The following is a 21,831-nucleotide window of genomic DNA, read 5'->3' on the forward strand; positions in this document are numbered from 1 at the left end:
AATTCCTTTATTTTTGCTGTAGACTAAAACATTTGGGTTTGACATAAAAAGATGAATATGAGAGAATAGATCAACATCTCAGCTTTTATTTCCAGGTATTTACATCTTGATCTGACACACAATTTAGGAAATAGCTTTGATTGTAACAGAACACCAAATGTTTAGGTGAGCAAAAGTGTTGGAACAGATAGACTTACTGCATCAATCCTGTGACCCCGCTGACATCACCAAACTTTGGCATTCTTATTTTGTGACGCGTTTCCGAGCTTTCACCACAGCCTCTTTCAGCTGCTGTATGTTTTGGGGGGCTTCTCCCTTCAGTCTGCTCTTTAGCAGATACAGTTCCTGCTCTATAGCAGATGTGTCAAACTCAATCACAGAAGGGGCCGGATTCTAAATTAAGGTTGAAAAAACTCAGTTTGTTTTGCTGTTGGTTCACAGAACACTTATGTTGTTTGCACATTCAAACACAGGATCCAATGCCGTTTTAACCATTTATTTCTTTGCTTCTTTTCTTTCTTTCTTTGGATGGATGGATGAATGGATGATTTTTTTCTATATACAACAAAGAACAAAGGGGATATTAAGATCTTAAACTATTTCAAACAAAGTCTATTAATGTTAAATTAAATGCCAAAAGAGGGCCTTTAAACTTACATCATTAATGCATCCACTACAGATTCTTCAATTTTCATCAAATAAGGTAATTTCAAAAGGTAATCTATCAAAGAAACATTAAATCATATGTTACATCTTACATGGTGCAATAATATCTTCAAAGTGTGATTCAATCATTGAAAAAGGTCCATGTGGCAAGGTAGACATGTATGGGGATGCTGAATGAAGACTTGTGATTTAACAAAGGTCCAATCTGAGAGCCTAACAGGGTCCACATTTAACCAAACTGCTAACCTCATTTTCACTGTAAAAAATTATAGGGAAAAAATAGCACTGATGATAAATGATTTTGAGATTTAAAAAGTCAAAATGATTAGTTAAAAGGCTCAAAATCTGAGACACAATAGTTCAAAAGGTAAAAACACAAAATTAGATGTTAAAGGGATACTTCAACATTTTGTCAAATTCGCCCATTGCCATAATTCCTATAGTCCTAGTAATAGGAGGAAAAACTGTCCAAAAAGGAGGAGAAAACCAGGCTGACGTCAGCCTGGTTTTCTCCTCCTTTTTGGACAGTTTTTTCCCCACAGTCCCCCCCCCGTTTTCCAAGAGCACCCAATTTGGTTTATTATTTAAGCACCTTAGTCATATTGAGCAGCCAGTCAACCTCCCCCTTTTTCAGTCCTAGTAATAGGTTCGTTTCCTTTAGTTGTTGGTGCAAGCTGTTTCTAGATCTGAGGGGACTGATATATCAGCTTTACAGCCAATGCTATGGAAGCAGATGGTATTTTTAGCTTTCCCTCATCAAACTCATCAAAAACACAATCCAACAACTCCAAAATGCTCTTGTGGACAAGTTGTGACCTGCACATTCACCACGCCGTGAAATAATAACGTGTAATTATGTAACATTACGACACATGAAGCAAATACATGGCACTATTTCTTGAGTAAACCACTGGGTGGAGTGACACATTGCAGCCATGTCTGGAGTGTAGTTCCGGCTTTGCATTTAACTTTAAAACATCTCCGTCTTGTAATGTTCCATGATTATTTCATAGCATTCCACGATAATTTCATAATAAATTGAAAAGCTCAAAATACAAGACAAAAGTCTAAATGATACATTTAAAATGGTCGAAATATGAAATAAAAGTCCAAATAATAGATTGAAGTCATAACTGTGCAATGCAAAATTGAAAATATGAAATGAAAAAACAATTTTTTTTCTCAAAATTCTTTTTTCTAATTGTTTTTATTCCTTGTTTTTTTCCACATATGTATGACTTAAAGATATTTGATATCATCAAAGTTAAGTTTACATTTTTATACTGGAGGAAATCTGCAGACCTTATATTTTAGAGCCAGTTTTAATGAGAACAGCATATGATCTTGTGAGCCGGATTTGAGTTTGATAACCCTGCTCTGTAGTGTTTAAATCTGGAGATTGACATGGCCAGTCTAAAACCTTCCACTTCTTGCCCCTGATGAACTCCTTTGTTGTTTTGGCAGTGTGTTTTGGGTCATTATCTTGCTGCATGATGAAGCCGTAGGATTCCACTATTCACACCGTTGTCATCATGTACTATTTTTGTCACATGATAACATGGAAATATATAATGAATGATCTCAATAAGCCAATTGGAACAGGAAATATGATCATTTGAATATGATATAAAAATCAATTTTATACATGTATACAATGTTGCACACTGTACAGGACTGGGTCTAGTCTTTTTTTTTCCCCACAATTTTGGCACTCTATGCCATTTTTTCAAAAGAAATGATCTTTTCATTTTACTTTCTGATGATAATTAATTCTGTAAAATGTAGTCCATATTATTAAATCGTTTTGTAATTGTGTTCATGAACTATTGCACAGTGGAACAGTTAAAAATGTAAAAAAGAAAGAAAAAAAGAAAAAAGAAAGAAACCACATACGTAGCCTATATAATTGTATTTTTCTACATTACGCTTGATTTTGGCTCATTTATACCACGAATGTTTAATTTACACTGTTTGGAAATCCTTCAGTTTTGGAATGCAAAAAAAGCCATATTTCTCTCTGTATACTGCAGTTGATATATTATTTTAAATGGGGGCATTGTTTAGTAAAGAAAACCCCTATAAATGCATGTGTATTATGTGTAAAAATGTTAATTTTATCTTGATACATGTCCTTTTTTATTTCCGCATTTTAAAATTAAGTTGTAACCACTGGTTGTCTTCCTCGATTAAAGAAAATATCAAGCTAAGAGTGAGGAAACATCAATAAAATGTGCTTTAATAGTGTTAATGTAGTTTCAGCATTACAGGTTGAGCTAACGGACACATCCAGACTCACCAAGGTAGGAAAGATGACGAATGTGGAAGTTACGATGCCTTGGAAACAAGCAAGTTGTTCCTGGCCCTCGCACACAATAAATTTTACTGTGAGACCTTTGGTTCAGCTTCAAACTTTTGTAGTCAGCTTATAAACCTTATTATTTTTGTCAAACCTCAGCGCGGACGTTCCCGCTAGGAAGTCTGCCAGTCACAACAAGGTTATGGGTTTTAAACGTTTGTTTTAGGGCTGTCAAAGTTAACGCGTTAATATCGCGTTAACTCAAATTACTGATTAACACATGCGCGTTCTGTATGACCCTCGACCCATCCCGTAGTTTGCCAGACCAGGAAGTGGCGCCGTCGTGATGCGGTACAAGCGAGCAGAAATGGATACAGGACAGAGACTTTTGAATGACAGGTTCAGCTTTCAGATCATGTCAGATAAGACTGAAGTTATTTTCTCCTACTGTCGACATGAATGGAGTTACAGGAAGTTCGTAGAGCCTTATATAGCCCGCACCACTCGCTGACCATGCACACTGCTGATGCAGAGAGCCGCCCCCCTCGCCATGCTGGATTTGTTTACAATGGAGACACTCAGACAACTCTGCAGGGATGGACTCGCTATCTGGCATACCGGGCATTTCCCGGTGTTCCGGTGTTTTGGGCCTGTATGGTTTATTCATTTATTTATATCTGCTACGAACTGGCACCACAGCTGTGCTGACCCTTTATATTGACTGTTGACTGGTCGATCACGTCTCCTAAAGGTCCGTTTACCCCCCCTCTCATCCCCACGCAGCTCCTGCTTGAAAGTGAAAGTATTAGGAAAAAACGAAACTTACTAAAACGATCGACTAGAACTGTAAACAAACCCCAAATTTAAATAACAGTCAATCAAGATGCTGCAAAACTGTCAAAGACTCTGCAGTCCCTGTAGGAGACTGTCTGATGCATGGTGAATGTACAGCTGCATCATGAGGAGGAGGAGGAGACAGAGTAGCAGAGGCTGGTGTGTGACAGGAGAGCAGAGGTTAGTGAATGAGCTCTGTAGAGTATCATAATATAAGCTGAAAGCATTATTAGACTGTGGGTCTCCTTTATTTAAGAAGAAAAAATGGTTTTATTTTAAATCCGTAGCTCTTCTATGATCTGAAGAATGAAGAGATGGTTAAGTCCTCTTAGTACACCTTAAAAGTTCTCCACTGAGACTTCTTTTACTTTGTGTGTTCAAGAGTTTTGAAAAGAGGCTTCACATGTGTGTTTATTGACATCATTCCAGTAAATCTACTGGACTGATGACAGTCATTTCTTACTGTCAGCATTTATTTTACATTTGGACTAAATTTTTTAGTTTGAAAGTAAAAACATGATAAATATTAGCAGACATTTTTTAAGTAATGACTTGCTTTTTCTCTTGAGCAGGGCAGATGTGTCCACCTTACTCACATCAGAACAGTGAAACACCATTAGATGTGTCTGTGCCTTACTGCTGAGCTCTCAGCAGAGACTTGACTTCTTTATGTCCATGTGTGATGATGAGATCTGTTGTTTGATGTTCAGCTGCTGAGAACAGAGGAGTTAACTTCTATAAGTCTAAAGTTTGACTCTACATTGCGGTATTATTCAGTAATGCTACATTAAGGTCAGTATCTCCATCTGTTGTGGCTTGTTGGGCTTGAGTTTACCATGTTATGCTCTCAGCATATTTTTTGCAGCGTTAAGTATCTTTGAGCTCAGACTAGAGAATTTTCTGGACTTTATCTGTTGTTTTGGGTTGTTGACATGAACAAACATTTGCATAAAGAAAGCATTTTTGTCCACTTGTGTTGATAAGGGTATTTAAATCTTGAGAAATAATACTGTAAGTTACATTTAGAACAGAAAAAAAGTGTGATTAATTTGCAATTAATCGCGAGTTAACTATGGAATTTGTGAGATTAATCGTGATTAAAAATTTTAATCTATTGACAGCCCTAGTCAAAATATAAGTTAAAATTTAAAATCCTGAGTTTTAAAGGTAAAAAAAACTGAAACTGAAAAACTTGAAATCTTGAGTTTTAAATCAGAATATGAGATAAAATTCTGTTTTAAAGGTAAAATTATTAGTTTATAATTCCAAATCTTGTGTTTTAGTCAGAAAATGAGATAAAATTCCAAAATATGAGTTTTGAAGGGTAAAATATGAGTTAAACTCAAAATCATGAGTTTCAAATGTTAAAATATGAGATAAAAATAATAATCATGAGTTTTAAAGGTCAAAACACGAGATTGATTTTTAAACGCTGAGTCCAAAAGTCAAAATCTGGGATTATAAATCAAAGAAGATTGAAAAATGTGAGTTAAAACTCAAACCACTTGCTGAAAATTTCATAAAATTATATAAAATTCATTATCATGAGTTTTAAAGGTTAAAACGTTAGATACAATTTTACATTTATTATCTATAAAGGTGAAAATATGGGATTAAGAGCCAAAGTTAGGAGCTGAAAAGGTCAAACTGGAGATAAAATTAAAAATTGAGTTTAGGTCAAAATATGACATAAAAAGTCAAAGTTAAGACCTGAAAAGGTCAAAATATGAAATAAAAACTTATAACCATAACTTTAAGTCATAATTGCAAAATGCAAAACTTTTGATAGAAAATGAAATGACAAATGTCTTATCCATTTACTTTTACTCTTTACTTTTTCTAATCTTTATGGCTTAAGAATATTTCAAATCACGAAGGTTAAGTGTACATTTTTGCTGACATCCTACTGGTGGGCCAGTTAGAATGAAAATATGATGTGGTGAGTCAGAAGTATCTGTACCACCCAACCTTGCAAAGCAGATGGATACGCCCGTTTCCTTGTTTTTTCACTGGCAAATCCATCTTGTTAAGCACTCATCTGAAACGTTTGGGCCCGATTAGAAAGTGACAGGACCAATCAGCGACGAGAGGCAGTACTTTCAGGCGCAGCAGAGTCGTGACGTTAACAAGCAGCAGAAGGAGCTGGTGCAGTTATGGAGGAAGAGATTAGCGTGGATGCTGCTAAAGCACCAGTTTTATCAGAACTTGACAACATTTCTTTGTTAAAAGAACAAAGAACAGCAGTGAGTTGTTTTATTTTCAAAAACAACAAAAGTTGAGTACTTACATGTCTATAGTTGCCATGTTTTGCGTCATTCCTTAGTAGCTGCGCACAAGCAGCTTGATAACTGCTACGTCACGTGTTTTGTTGCTCTGATAAGCCCGTAGAGATGTGATAGAACATTTATCCAATCACACTGAGTATTTTTAAAATCCTCTGCCTTTTCTCAAACATTTCCTATTGAAGCTTTCCCTGATGGATGTGTGAAACAAATCCATCTAGCGTGTCAGGTTACCTGCTCTCAGGATTAAGGCCCCCGGTTTAGCAGTACATTTGACAGAAAAAAAAAAGTTTCAATAAGGCCACTGCAATGATAAGAACATTTTAGATGTTTTGCCAAGATACAACTTATTTGCTTCACCTTGGGAAAACACTTAATTTGATAATTTCTTGAGAAATTATCAAATCTTTACGTTGTAACAGGAAAATAGAGAAAATAAAATGTATGCATGCATACCCTCTGTGATAATGCAGTTTTACACGTTTGTGTCTCATATCTTTGTTCGTTCATGTTTTATTCCGTCTAAGGTTCACAATGCAACATTTTTCATCACTTAAACTTGACTTTTGAAGATTTTAATTTGGGATGGAATTTCTCATCAAAGAGGTGGAGATGGGCAAGAACCAAGACATTTCAAAAGACTAAAATCCAACATGAATAGTCTGTCAAGCAAGCTCTGGTGAGCTTTGATAACCTTTATTCTGCTGTGTGATAACTGAGGATGTAGTAATACTTTCTGATAGAAACACTAAGTGTGGACTACATGGCAGTTTTAAAATGGCTTCTATTTTTTCACTGACAGAATAATCCAGTTTCTTTTTTTTAACCCTGCTGGCTGTGTTGCCAGCTGTGTTAACTTCTTGTACCATGAGGCAGACATTTGCAGCACATTTTGCCCGTTTGTTTCCCACCGGATGTGAAAGTGTGTCAAAATCTAAACCTGTTTGCCAACTTTACTTTCTGCTTGCACCCCTCACTTTCAAAACGGTGACACAGACACTGATCAGAGACCATGTAGAGCTAGACTGTAGTTTATTCATTCATACAATTTTGATGCATGTTATTGGCAGCCAGCTACAGAGGAAAGCAGGCCCTATAGGTAATGACACATCGAACTGTAAAATGTTCCCATCATTCAACCACATAGAAAAGACATACAAAGTAATTGCACAGGTTGATGTACGTTTGACGCACAATCGGTTTCCCTTTTTAACACTGTACTATGGGGAAATGTTTGGAATATAAGGCAGGGGGATAAATAACTTCTGACATAGCCAGAATTGTTGATGGAATGTGGGTTTCAATAAAGATTGTAGCAGGAGTTTCTCCTCTAATCTTACTTTGAAATGTTCATAATATCAAACATTTGATTCCTACAGTTGCAACAAATGCAATCGACTACAGTACAAGAAAGAAATAATTTTGGAATGCATAACTATGGTAATCATAAGGCATATTTGGCAGTTTTATTTCATAGTGTCTGCGAACTTCCTCTCAGACAGACGTTCCTTCCTTCAGCTCCACATATTCACCCTTAAAAACAAAAGAAGAGGGATAAAAGATGAGTTCACACAAAGCAAACAACCTGAGTGTATGAGTAGATCAGTGTAGAGTTACCTTTCCGTCAAGGTGCTCCTGTAGTGTTCTCACCGTCTCTCTCTCTTTGGTCAGCTGCTCCTGAGTGGCTTTGAGAAGCTGCTGGAGTTTGGTGGCTGCCTGGCCGAGGTCTTTGGAAAGCTTCTTCTCCTTCTCCAGGCGTTCCTAGTCCCAAAAAAAAGTGCAAAAATTACATAAAATTAAAAAATGCATGTGTTTCAAACTGAATAAAGAAATCAGAAATGGTCATTTATTAAATACAAGCCATTTTTACGGTGAGGCCCCTATAAATGCATTCAACTGTGCAGCAACAGAACTCTATTGCTCTATTGTGAGTTTCACATACTTGGGAAGAAAGCTGGAAGGTAATGCCACTTTCAAGACAGTTTCTCTTCCTCAAAATTTAAAATTCATCTATGAAATGAAAACAGTCATTCACCAATTAGTAAATAATACACGAGTATGGGCAGTTTTATTGAAAGACTCCTTAATTCAAATAAGCACATAAGCAATGGAGACTGATGGGTTGTTGCTGCATGGCTTGGATGCATTCAGTGCAGGTGTACCATAAAAATATCGAGTATTTTAAACATATGATGGCACGTTTTTACTCCAAATGACGAGTCGTTCCCTTCATAACAGGTCTTGACCATTTTTAGTATGGTTTTCATATTGATGTGTTTACTTATTTATATTCTATACAATTTGCAACTTTAAATTCAGTATTCAGGTTGAAATGTTCTACAGTTTCAGGCACATTTGAGTCATTTTCAGCTTTCATAGTTTTAGTCAATGAAGTCCTTTAAAGTCTTGATTTTTACCTGAAACAATTATTTTTTTTTAACTGCTTTAATTAACTACATTGTAGAATTAATATAAATGTAAAGCACACATATTTATGCACTACCAATACTTTCATCAAACATTGTGGATTTTTAATGTCCAACAGTCCAGCACCAACATTTTAGTTTCCTTGACAAAAATTATAACTTTTTTGTCAGAATTTTATCATCAAACATCTATTTTTATCTAGTCTTAGGGCCAATCCCATTTCTACCCCTTAGCTCTTCATCTACCCCTTGCTCCTTGAAACAGAGCAGTAAGAGGTAGGGATGAAAACCTTCACCTAAGAAACAAGATGCCACATGATCCCGCGGTTAATCTTCTCCATGTATTTATACAGTTACCAGCCATTGTTTACCCGTGTGCATACTGAAAATACAATAAACTCCTATCCCTAGTAGCTAAATACTGAATATATGAGTAAACACAAATGTTTTGTTTTCTACAATTATTCTGCAAAAAATATTTTACATTTATGCACCTCCTTCATAGCCCCTTGTGCCATTTCGCAAGTGAACGCAGTGCATGGTGGGAAATTCAGAATACCCCTTGGTTTCAATGACGTCCTGAAACATCTTAGTTTCAAGCAGTGTTCATTTTGGCAGCTGTTTTTAATTTTAGTCTTAGTCTTAAGATGAAATGTCTTATAGTTTTAGTCACACTTAAGTCATTTCTACCTAGATTACATTTTAGTCTTGTTTTAGTCATCTTGATGAAAACTAAACTGACTTTTAGTCAGTTTTAGAAATAACAAATCTATTTTTGTTAGTTTTAGTCTAGTTTTTGTCATGAAAAAAAAGGGTGTCGACGAACATTTTTAGTCATAGTTTTAGTCGACTAAATTAACACTGGATTCAAGGGCTATGTAGCCCTCAGCCCTTAGCCCTCGATTCAGTAGTTTTGCTGGTGTCAAAAGGACACCAGCAAAACTTAATTTTCGCTCCTGCATGGGCACGAAACCTTAACGTTCTGCTCTGCAGACCAGCCTGTCTGGCGCCAACCATGGCACATTCAAAGTCACTTAAAACACCTTTCTTCTTTATTCTGATGCTCACTTTAAACGCCACATCATGGTCTTTTCCATGTCTACATGCCTAAATGCATTGGGTGCTGCCTTGTGATTGGCTGGTAAAGTTTTTTTAAAAATGAGCAGGTGTACCTCTAAGACGCCACTGGGGGCATCTTAAAAAATAAAACTTTATATCGGTGTATTAATACAATTATGGCATGCACATAATTACAATCGGTGTCGTATTCATTTTGTCCCAATTTGAGTTCAAATTAACATTTTATCAACAATTCATTTAATCTTATTAGTCAGTTTTATTGATTCTGGTTTCAAGAAGCCCATCAACTTTTAAATAATCTATTTTAGCAGATTTTATTGAATTATTTTTTGAGTTTTCTTATCTTAAGTTTGCATATTTTACTAAATATCCGTTCGTGTTTTATTTTACTTCCTTCACTTTCTTTAATTTTAGCATTCTATACTCTTGTTTTTCCTCATTATGAATTGATCAACCAAAAATAGCCTAATTTGTCCTTCAGCTCATCAATACCTTGGTACCGGCTAATCAGGTATAAGTATCAGTTAAGCACAGAAAATAAATACCCCCCTTTCTCTGCTACAGAAGACAGAGGGCCGTGAAAGTTAGCACACCTTTAGCTGAGCGACATCTTCTGTTTCAGCTTGTGGAGACTCTGCAGATGCCTTCAGAAGATCCAGCTGTGCCTGAAGTTCTAATACTGTCTTCTGGGCCTGGAGGTTGACATCAAACAAACATTTCTTTTTAATCCACTTAGAGCTTATTAGCCACCCTCTGCAGACTTGAACTCATTAAAGTTTGTTCCTACTTGCTCAAAATCTTCTGAGAGCTGCTGCCTCTGAGCCTCCTCCTCGTGTAGCTTCTCCGTCGTCTGACTCAGCTCGTTTTGGACCTGACGGCAAAATAAAAATCACACAATAAGCATCCACGCAGACTTGACTTCTCACATCTACCTAAGAGTATGCAAAGCAGCTGAAGAAGTGCACACACACAAAAATGCTCGACTTGTGTGTTATGTTAGTTTCCTCTTGGACTATTTGGGTGAAAAGTGAAACACTACATTTCTGCAGCACAAATATCTGAAAACAAAGGGGGGTTAGGTGAGCATGCTTTTGTAAAAAAAAGGTAAGACAGAGCAGTGGTTAGAGTTTCGTTCACTCAGTGAGTGCAAACAGTGGTTAGCGTAAACAGCTGCGGTGTTGGAGGAGTACTTGAAAGACTGGAAATACAGCTCTACACGTCACGTGTAACACAGTATCCGTGTGCTGTGGCAACATCCTGAAGTAGGACATAGTTATGATTACGTGTTCAACCAGATTCACAAAGTTCAACTTTAACCCAGTTTCCAAAAAAAGAAGGGACGCTGTGCAAAATGGAAATAAAACAGAATGAAGATTTAAAAAACACTGAAACCAGCAAAAAAAAAAAAAGGTAAAAAGTCAAGTGTTAAAACTGGGACTTTTGTTTTTGGAGAAATAGTTACTTAGTTTGAATTTCATTCAAGAAACACCTTTACAAAATTTGACACATGGGCTAACGAGACTCAAAAGTAGTGAAATGCTTTAACCCCTGATGGACATTCCCCCTTATATCATTTAGTATCAGGTAAACTGGTGAAGGTGAATAAAACGATTAGGTAAAGAAGGAGCATGCCAAAGCTAAAACTGTGGCCCATGCCACATACCAAGTACTGCCTACAGTGTAATCAGTTTGGGATGTTTGCAGCATGTTCCCAATGATGCCCGAGTTTCAGAAGGAGGGCAGGAAGTGAAGAACAAGGGTTAGGTGGGAATGGAGGAAAGTTGGTACTCTTAACCTCCTGGTTATGGTTACAACAATGACGATGATCCCGACACTTTACAAAAAGGTGTTTTCATACAGATGGACAAATTTTCCTGGTGTGGAGGTGATCCACGTCATGAATGGCTCAGTCCTGCAGACCTGTTACTACACATTTAACCTGTTAAAGGGAAACAAGAGTCTTTGAGGTTTTCTACCAGAGTTTCTTAAACTTTTGCCTGAATATGACATGACGTCATCTGCCAACAATGTACACTGATTACTAGGGCTGTCACAGTATTTCAAATTTTGTAAAAACTCTAGTACAACAATACTGATGCCTTTTCAGCACCATGACAAAAAGGAACTAGTCCCAGGCACCAACTTTCTTTTTTAGATTACTATACATGCAGGAAGTACAGCTAAATGTAACACTGAAGATCTGCAGATTCTTGAAGCTTTGGTACTTTTTGATATCATCAAAACAGAGTGTATGGTTTTAAAACTTTAAGCATGGCATGAGATGTATTTCATGTTCATCTGGGTAACTATTCATAGACGCTGTTTGGGAAGGACCCTTCAAAAACGAACTTGGAAGGCAGTTGGCAGATCACAGCAACAAAACATCTGATGTACAAGGTGTGCACATTCTGGGGGAGTAAACTACATTTTGTGAGCACAACAGGGAAACACTTATCATTGTTTACTATCAGCAGAGGCAATTGGTAACCTTGCAAAGCAGATGGATTCACTCGTTTCCATGTTTCTCACTGGCAAATCCGTCTTGTCAAGCTCCCATCTGAACTGTTTGGGCCAGGTTAGAAAGTACCAATCAGCGTTGAGGGGCAGTACTTTTGGGGCATAAGCAAGCAATGACAAAAGGGTGGTGCAATTATGGCAAAAGACATTAGCGTGGATGCTGCTAAAGTACAAGTTCTATCAGAACTTGACAACATTTCTACTTTAAAAGTAGAACAAAGAACAGCGGTGAGTTGTTTTCTTTTCAAAAACGCCTGAAGTCGTGTACTGACATGTCTACAGTCACCATAGTTCGCATCATGCAGTTCTCTATGGAGTTTACACATAGGTAGCAGCGCACCGAGGCTGGGGCTATGACATCATGTGTTTTATTGCTCTGACTGGCCCATAAAGATGTGACAGACAGAACGTTCATCCAATGACCCTCTGAGTTTTTTTTTCAAAGGCTCTGCCCTTTCCCAAACTACGTCTATGGAAGGTTTACCATCTGGCGTGTCAGCTTAGGCAGTTGGAGAATCAAACTCAAGCCAAAACCAATCTGGGGAAGAGCAAAAACATCTTCTCCACCAAACAAAAAGCTTTCAGTGTGGTAACTGACTATTCCTTTGATAAAGAAATGTTGTCCCATTCTGATAAAACTGCTTCTATAGCTGCATCCACTAAAATATCTTCACCACTGTTAACAGGCTTACAGTACAACTAAACCATGCCTGTAGCTAACACCTCTTTCTCCCTGAATGCAAGATAGATCTGTCTGAAGACAGATGTGGGATCTGGCACTGATACATAACTTTTAACATTACATGATGCATTATGATACATTTGTACATCCTGCTGATACGTAGGGCCGATAACTCTGCAGAAGCCCATACTGATAATAAACTTCTAAAGCTATTATCTGCCAATACAATATCATGCCAATAATATTGTGCATGCCTGGTCTATTTATATCAGGTCTTTGTAAATTAGGTAAGAGCACAATTTGACCCACTCTTTCTCCAAAGAGTCTCAAAATAAAATCCATCATGGATTGGCACAATACAAAGAAAGATCAGTTGACTGACAGGCACACTGTGCCATCCCGTGTATGGAATGTGCCATCTAAATAAAGATTGACTTGACATATTCAGTGTTATTTTTTCGGATGGATTAAGGCTGTCAAACTTTTAGATCTTACGTTTGTTTTAAAACAATCCCATCACCATAATTTCAATGATCCATAATACCGAAAAGTACCAAAGCTTTAAAAAAATCTGATCTTAAATCCTGATATCAACCAAAAGCTGCAGTGAGAAAGGAGAGATAGCTCTTTAGAAATATTTTGTTAATCTATTTGTGCAAATTAGACAGTTTGTGTGCAATTTTTGTCAATTAAACACAATAATTTACCAATTATTGAGTGCAAATGACTTATTTTTGTAACAATGGTTTCAAAAGCAGCACTGTTTGAATTATTACAGTTTTGAATCAAAGTTTAAAATCTGGTACCCCAGTATGAAATTATGTAGTTTGGGACACTTGAGTTAAAGATAATGTTAGAAAATAGTCAAACAACTTTAAAGAATTGTTTCTTAACACAGAACTATGAATGATCCAGAGATTTCACAGTCATCAGAACTTAAAGAATCAGAGAAGAAATCCCTGTATGCAAAGAACAAGGCAGAGAAACAGAGGAGGGGTGTGGAAAATCAGATGAATGCATGGTGATCCTGTCCTAACTTTTTAGGAGCATATCACTTGCATAAAATTCAAAACGCTTTGAATTTATCTCATTCCGTTTACACTTTAATACACGTCCCATCTTTTTGGAAAAAGGGTTTTTAAATAAAACTACAAATTAATGACAAATGCATGCAAGACTTTCTATTAAATTAAATCAGGATCATTTGAAACGTTAGTAGGTAATAGGGAATAATTTGCCCCAGTCAGAGTCCAGTACTCTCCCACAGAAAGTGACGGGTGCCCAGTGATGTCTGCACCCTAACCTGACTGTGCTGAGCCTCAGCAGGGCCGTTCTGCTCTCGCTGAGCCCTCATCGTGATCTCGCCCAGCTGCTCTCTCACCTGAAACAGGAAGCCATTGTGGTGACTGATTACATAACTTACACTCCTGTGACAACACACCACACCTCACCCGACCGGTTGTGTGTGTGTTTAGAAATCCTCTGAGAAATCACAGCTTATAATAAATATCTCCACCATCTCCATGTAAATATTATTGCCTTGAGCAATGGAATCAGAAAAATCATTAAAGTCACCTGTGTGAGTCATCTTAAAAACACAAAGGCAATGCCTGTAATGCCTATTACAGATAATGCCTTATTCCCTCTGTCTCTCCTGGACTCTGCCTTTCAGCTGTGGTTCAGGAAAGGCCTGAGGTGTGTTAAAGATCTTTAATAAGCCAATAATTTGTCACTTTTGAAAGAATAACACAACAGTATGGCATCCCAAATTCCCATTTTTATAGCTATCTCCAGGTGAGCAATTTTGTCAAGAAACTGTATGTACCCTATCCAACAACACCAGTACAGAGTCAGATAGATGAAGTTCTTGTCCTGGACCCTCAACAGCCTGGTCTTATATCTAAAGTCTACAGTTTTATTTGAGAAATGACTGCTCCTTCTTTGACTTACCTTAAGGAACAGTGGGCCGAGGATTTTGGGACTGACATTTCGGATGAAACATGGCAGTCTGCCATTTCAAAAATCCACTCTTTATCAATATGCATTAGACACAGTTTATTACAATTCAAGGTAATGCATAGACTTCATTTTTGTAGGAGCAGACTAGCCAAGATGTTCCCAGGATTAGATAAGACCTGCTCCCGTTGCCATCAGGATGAAGCCACATTATACCATTCTTTTTGGAGCTGCCCAAATCTGGTTTCATTTTGGTAAGCCATCTTTGAAACATTCTCTACTGTTTGTAATAAGGAGATACATCCAGACCCAGTCATTGCATTATTTGGAGCAGTACTGGGAGGGCTTGCACTTACAGGTGCACAGTGCAATGCCTTGGCCTTTCTGTCATTATTAGCTTGTCGTTTAGTCTTGATAAACTGGAAATCTACCAAATTACCATCGCACAGGAAATGGGTGGAGAGTGTGATGTCTCATCTCAAGCTTGAGAAGCTTAGATACTCCACCAGGGGCTCAACACAGGTGTTTCTTAAAGTTTGGAAGCCTTTGGTCTGAGGTCCCTGAACTTCTGCCTCCAAATCCTAGCGTGTCTGACCCCCCCCCCCCAAAAAAAACACACACACCTCTTTTTTTTCTCCCCTGTCTTCAAATCCATTTATTTTTTATGTCCCTGTAGGTGGATTTTGGTTTTGTTTTTTGTTGTTGTTGTTTTTTAATATGTATTTGTGCTTGTGCTTGATCTAACTGATTTCTGTTGTTAAACATGCTGTTATGAAAGTAGAAAAGTTCAATAAAAAGATTTTAAAATAAATAAAGTCACCTGTGTGAGCTCCTCCTTGTGTGCCTGGAGCTCCTTCTGGGCCGAGTTGAGCTGAATCTGACACTCTGACAGCTGCAGCTTCAGCTAAGACAAACAAAAAAGCATTTCAATGAGCACATGTAACATAAATAATAAAAAAGATGCAGTCATAAATGCATCAGAAGAGCTTAGCACCTTTAAATGTATATTTGAAGTTCAAAGGATTAATTAAAAAATGTCAACACAAAGGGTTTATCCAAAGTTATCAATAATTCAATAGATCATTCTTAAAGATAAAATGGACCTTATTCTCAGCAGAATTAAATCAAAAGGGACAAAAGTCTTCATGGAAAAAAATCTACCCTCAGATTTTACACCTGGAGACGGAGAGAGATAGCGGTGGTATCTCCCTCAGGTATTAAGGCACCTGAGGGGGATTGCAAAGAGCAGGGGAAGTAACTTTATATGTCTCTTCAGGATATTTTTCCAGGAAAAATTCCAGTCCATTTTGTCCTATTTAATTTGCTGTTTTGTGCTGTGTTTGTTAAATCAGACATAGAAGTTACACTGATAAATAAGAGTCTTTATTTGGATGAGGTCTCCTGGAGGAAGGTTTAAACTCTAATCTTGCATGACTTTTACTGTGCTCAGCAAATTTTCTATGCAGCTGTGTAGCTCACACACAGCAGCTGTGGAGAATAAAGAACCTATCAGATTTTTATTCTTCACAGCTGTAGCGTAAGGCCTGCTCTGTTCTCCATGACTGCTCATCCTTTAAATTCTGAGCTTCAACTTCTTTGCTCTGGCTGTCGCTTAGCTGCTCCTAAATGGAGAATGTTAACACTACAGGAACATTTAAAGACCCTGCAAAGTGAAATCCAAAATATGAATCTATATATGTTGGAATATGGTTGCTGTAAACATGAGAAAACACTGAGATCTACAAGTGACTTAATTCTGGATTTGGACTGTTACAAAGTCTTTCACCTCTTTCCTGGCTGGGTTTAATTTGGGCACACTAAGTATGTGGGTTGATGTCATGGGCTCACAATGGGGAGTTACCCTGCCCCTTTAACACTACAACATTATAAAATCACTGAGCAGTTCATCTCAGTACAGTCTGTTAGCTGATGTCACTGCCTCAATTGAAATTAACAGCCGGTAAAATGCTGTTTTTTGTTTACTGTGAGGCAAATTTCCCAAATCTTTCAGCCACAGTGGTCTATGGATCATTTAAAGCATCATAACAGAGATTTGAGCCAGAAAACTGACTTTGTCTCTTCTCTGACATAGAGCCAGGCAGCTGCATTCTCATCATAAGGTCAATGTAAGGTCAAGGGACAGGCTAATAGCACAAGTGCTTTCCCTGAAGAACCATTCATACCATTCATTTTAAGAAAGGTTTAATTCATTACTTGCAAAAGTTCTCAAATTTGTCAGCAAAGAAATGTAAGCCTCTAAAAAGAAAAAAAAAAAACACCCATGTACCTGCTGTGTCTCCTCTGCACTGCCCTGATTTTCTGATTGTTTCTCAAGCTGTGCTTCAAGAAGCATCATCTGCTCCTTCAACTGCAGAAAGAACCAAAATAAACAGTTTTTAGCTGTAGTATGTATCATCAGCCTCCAGGTTGGGATCACCAAAAGTAGAGTGTTGAAATCCTCACGTGCTCTACACTTTGGTTTTCTGCCTCCAGGCTGCTGATCTTCTCCAAAGCCTGGGGAGAGGGACAAAAATGAGGTTTAATATAATACAGGGGGGGCACATGTTTGTATCATAGTCATGGTGATTATATAAGGCATTATCACTCACCACCCTCAGCTGTTCCTCTGCGTCAGCCATCTTTGACTTCCATACAAGCTCTTCCTCCTCCACGCTCTTCTGCAGATGTTTCAGCATCCCTTCCTAAAAGAGACAACAATCTTAAATAAGCCCTTTAACTATTAATTCTTAAATAAAATGACTCAAAATCTATATTCTACCACTTACAGTTTCTGCTAAGACTGTCCTGTATTGGTCACACTCAGCCTGCAGTGAGCTGTGACTCTCCTCTGCCTCTTTTAGTTTCTCGAGCAACTCCTGAAACAAAAACACATTTAGCTCTTCTGTCACTGCACTAATCTGATCCAATACACGGTAAATAATTAAAATGTGACTTACTGCTGATGCTGTGCTCGTCTGAGACTCTTGGCTCTGCTGGCTGAGCGCCTCCTGAGCTTTCTGTGTGAATACTTGTAACCAGTCAGACTAAATGAGGAGAAAATGGGACGTTAAACATCATCGTAAGGAAATATAACGACAGAAAAGATCAGACTGTATAAGTGCGAGAATAGCCCTCTAGTAAGGCTGATCAATTATGACAAAAGTCAGAATAATAGTTATTTTGTTTGATATAGAAGAGTTGTGTGGGTGAGCCTACAGATGTGGGTATTCCCTTAATGTATGCTCCACATGAATAAAACAGTTGTAATTTTCATCTAGCTGGAGTTAAATTAATACCCAAGGAACACCATTTATTACCTGCTCTGTCTCTAGGGGTATCTGTGGGAAGAGGGCCTGTAGAGTTTCTTTGGTTTGAGTTTGAAAAGCTGTCAGTTCAGCCTCAGTGTTCTGCTAAAAGAAGAAAAAACACATTCAGTAATGTTACACAAATGAGGCAAAGATCTTCAGCTGATCTTTTACTCTGTAAAGAGAGTCTTACTGCATCAGAAGTCATCTTTTCCCTCGCTTCCCTCAGCTCCTCCTGTAGTGATGTGACAAGAGCTTCCTTCTCTGACAGACTAGCAAAATGGAAAAAGACAAAACAGAGATGAGGAAAGGCTTAAAAACATCTAACAATCCCTTTTATTCTACACTGTATTTGTTCATTTACCTGGTTTGTAATTGTGCAACCTCTGCAGAGCTGTCTGACTGCTATAAAAACAAAGCAAAAATGCAAATGAATCACTAAGGTAAAGCTTTATGAGGACAATTAGTGCATCACATCTGCAGACACCCTTACTGCTGTGCTGGTAAGTTGTGACATCTCTTCTTTGAGGCTTTTGAGTTCATCCTGAAGTGATGTGATGAGGCTGGAATCCTCACTAAAAAACAGAGACAAAAATACATGAAAATAAGGCAGAAAATCTGATATTTCTGAGTCAAAAAGAGAAGAAGAAAGCACAATACCTCTTGTTTTTTTGCTCTAGTTCAGTAATAGTGTTCTCCTGTAAGAACAGAGCATTTTTGGTAATAAGCACCACATCTTTATAGAATTAATAAAGATATCCTTTTTAAGAAAAAAGCAAGAAGAGATGCCATTTGTAAAATAGATGCCACCACACTTACTGCAGCTTCCTGCTTCTGTTGCAGTTGTTTCAGTTCGTCTTGAAGTGTGCTCAGCTGGGCGTCTTTCTCCTGAAGGCTGCAGGAAGGAAAAGCATTTCTATCAGTTCATATGCACAATCAACTGCAAAAAAAAAAAAAAAAAAAACAGATTTTTTTTAAACCTTTTACTTTTACTCCTTAGATTATTTGCTAAAGCCTCTGCATTTTCTGCCAATCAGTGCTAGCTTCACCAGGTTTTCTACCCTAGTTTCTCGACTTCTACTTAGGTAGGTTACGGCAGTTGCTAACAGAGCTATAAGGGGGCTGGCTTCCCTTGCCTTGACTTGTTCTCAACAGTTTCAGTTCAACCTGAGACAGTTGGTCTAAGTCGACGCCTGGAACGTCACTTATCTTTAGAAGCACCCTGCAAGGTTGAGGGAGCTTACTTGTCTTCCATCGTGCCTTGTCTGAGGTGAAGTGCCCTGCTCTGGTGAGACTAGTATGGGTAGATACACCTATTACTGGTCTGGCAGCATGGATGGATGCAGTACCGAGGGGGTGGCAATGGCATTTGCGAGCCGACAGGCTCCCTTTGATATTGAAGGTAAGGAGGGGTCAACTGAGAGGATACCTGGAGAGATGGGGCATGGGTCTGGCACAGGTCTGAACGAGGGGCATCAGGAGGCCAGAGCAGTACAGGGCTTAGGTTGACGCAACAAAGTGCAGAACTAGCATATGCCTTCATACCTGACCTGGCCTGAGTAGAGATCACATATTCTGCTTTTACACCTCAGGATGCTGACACTGCAGAAAAGAAACTAAAACACTCACCTAAGCTTCAGCTGCTCCAGTTCTGCAGAGTTCACCTCCTAAAAAGACAAAAAACCACGTTGAGATGTAAGCATTTGTGGTTGAGGGTCTAGTCTTTTCAGAAATAATATATAATCAGAGTCCTACCTGATTGTTTTCCTCCTCTGATTTGGTCTGACTAGCTTCCAGCAGTGCGTTGATGGTGGCCACCTGTTGTATGAGCTGACTTTTCTCCCCCTGCGTCTCCTCCAGCTGGGCTGTGAGGGCATCGACCTGAGCAGAGCGCTCCTTGACTTCAGCCTCCAACCTCTCAATACTGACCTGAAACTCTGCAGGGACAAAGGACACAAAAAGCCATCCTATGTTTTATAATCATTCAGTATGTTTACAGGTAGTAAGAAAAATTCTGTTTATTGTGCTAGTCTGACCAAAAGCGCTCTTTTAAAGTGCATGTAAACGTGAGGGTCCAAACTGAAATTATACCAAATCAAATGTCTTAAAGTCAGACTGACACACCTTGTTAAAATGAATTGCCACTTATTCACATAACATAGTAATAAGGATTTTTCCCTTGTGCTTGTAAACAGGGACACACATGTATTTGCACATACTGATTGATATGTCCTCTAGTGCTTTATTTCCAAAGCTCAACCAGACATTTCAGTTTTTTAGTGGAGAGCCGGGACATCTGCTACCCATTAAAGCCTTGTTCTCGAACCTGAGATTGTGCTGCTGTCCTGCTGGGACTTGTCCAGTGAGTCCTGCAGGCTGCTGTTTTTACTCTGTGTGGCTCTGAGCTCCTCGCACACCTCCTCCAGTTTCCTCTGTAATGCCTGCTCGCTCTCTGCCTGGCTGGCCTGGAAACACAATCAAAATGTTCAGAAACAGCAGAAGGGGGCAGCAAAGATCCATAAAATCAGACAAGTTTGCAGGATTGATTCATCTGGAAACAGTCCGTGTAGCGGGTTTCTTAAAGTTTCATGTTTCCATAGCTTTTAGGGGAAAAGTCAAAGCAAAATGACAAATCTCCAACCTACCAGACAGTTTGTTCTCCAACAGTCCTATAAGATTTCATGTCCTATATTTTACCATGTTTCATGTATATCTACTTGTATTATTCTGTCCATTTCACTGATGTTAGTTCTGTCATTTGTGTATTTGTTGTTGGTTTTTATCTAAATTTAAAGACTTAGGCGCAGCCAGTGCAGATTGGCATGAGGTATAAGTTTGTTTTTGCATTACCCTGTCCCGATGCAAATAAACATTTGGCCTTGTGAGGAAGATTACTGCATCACAGACCTGGGGCTTTCATGATTTAAACTTTGCACTATTAAAAGGATATTGACTTTTGTTTTGATACAATGGCAACAAAAAATAGAAGTGCTTGGTACCCAATATTGAGTAACCTGTTTTCAGTTGTCAAGATTGCAGGCAAAGTCCTGCATGCTGCCCACAAACATTGGTTTGTGTATTTTAAACTGTGCAAAAGTTTCCCTGTGATTTTTGATGAACTGATGCTTCTTTGCTGCACCTTGCTCATGAATAGATGTAGCTTTTAAAGTACTTAATATGATAAAACAACAGAGAACTTATCTTATAAATCATAGCATTGAACATACTGAACATTCTGACAACATTACAGCCACTAAAACAGTTTCTTGGATGCAAAAAGTCAAACAAAATAATTCTTAAAAAACTCCCACATATTGTCAAGCTTGCAAAAAAATAAGTAACATTGGGCCTAGTGGTCTAAGGCATGACCCATGTACGCGGGCGGCCCGGGTTTGAATCTGGCCTGCGGCCCATTGCCACATGTCTCTCCCCACTCTTGTCCCGTTTCCGAATCCATCCACTGTCCTCCTCTGTCAAAATGAAGTCATAAAAAGCCCAAAAATAACAGTAATATTTTCACTGTTTTGAGATTGAACTCACAATTATATTTGGCTTGAGGCTGTGTTTAAAAAAAGGTGGAACTAGAAAGAACAACAACAGGCCAGACAACTTGTTTGGACTTTCTTAGGACGTGTTTTAAAGGAAGTGCTTTGAACAGGGGCTGATTAGCTTTCCTGTGCCTCTATATTTACAGACTGAATTAAAGCTGCTAACTATTAACAATGACAGAAAGGTAAAAAAAAAAACAGGGTGATACCAACACATAGCCTCAACAAATGCTGCAAAA

The 21,831-nt window shown here is 38.2% G+C and overlaps 1 protein-coding gene across 4 annotated transcripts in view; it reads right to left on the reverse strand.

The window, feature by feature from the left end:
• Positions 1–7,093: 7,093 nt before the first annotated feature.
• The window catches only part of rrbp1a (ribosome binding protein 1a), a 34,016-nt gene continuing 19,278 nt past the window's right edge, over positions 7,094–21,831 (reverse strand). For 2 of the 4 annotated variants that reach the window (XM_041789727.1, XM_041789724.1), the window contains exons 8-27: positions 20,371–20,509; positions 19,800–19,981; positions 19,674–19,711; positions 18,864–18,939; positions 18,705–18,742; positions 18,538–18,619; positions 18,409–18,449; positions 18,238–18,316; positions 18,057–18,149; positions 17,697–17,783; positions 17,526–17,615; positions 17,349–17,441; positions 17,203–17,253; positions 17,027–17,107; positions 15,560–15,643; positions 14,087–14,164; positions 10,372–10,455; positions 10,178–10,276; positions 7,696–7,839; positions 7,094–7,611 (exon numbers count right to left, since the gene is read on the reverse strand). In XM_041789727.1, coding sequence (XP_041645661.1) covers positions 7,573–7,611; positions 7,696–7,839; positions 10,178–10,276; positions 10,372–10,455; positions 14,087–14,164; positions 15,560–15,643; positions 17,027–17,107; positions 17,203–17,253; positions 17,349–17,441; positions 17,526–17,615; positions 17,697–17,783; positions 18,057–18,149; positions 18,238–18,316; positions 18,409–18,449; positions 18,538–18,619; positions 18,705–18,742; positions 18,864–18,939; positions 19,674–19,711; positions 19,800–19,981; positions 20,371–20,509 — 1,698 coding nt within the window. In that variant the 3' untranslated portion in view covers positions 7,094–7,572. The remainder of the gene's footprint in view (positions 7,612–7,695; positions 7,840–10,177; positions 10,277–10,371; positions 10,456–14,086; positions 14,165–15,559; positions 15,644–17,026; positions 17,108–17,202; positions 17,254–17,348; positions 17,442–17,525; positions 17,616–17,696; positions 17,784–18,056; positions 18,150–18,237; positions 18,317–18,408; positions 18,450–18,537; positions 18,620–18,704; positions 18,743–18,863; positions 18,940–19,673; positions 19,712–19,799; positions 19,982–20,370; positions 20,510–21,831) is intronic. The other 2 variants (XM_041789725.1, XM_041789728.1) reach the window with 2 other exon arrangements.

The sequence above is a fragment of the Cheilinus undulatus genome, linkage group 6 (genome assembly GCF_018320785.1).
Source record: "Cheilinus undulatus linkage group 6, ASM1832078v1, whole genome shotgun sequence".
Taxonomy (NCBI): Eukaryota; Metazoa; Chordata; class Actinopteri; order Labriformes; family Labridae; genus Cheilinus; species Cheilinus undulatus.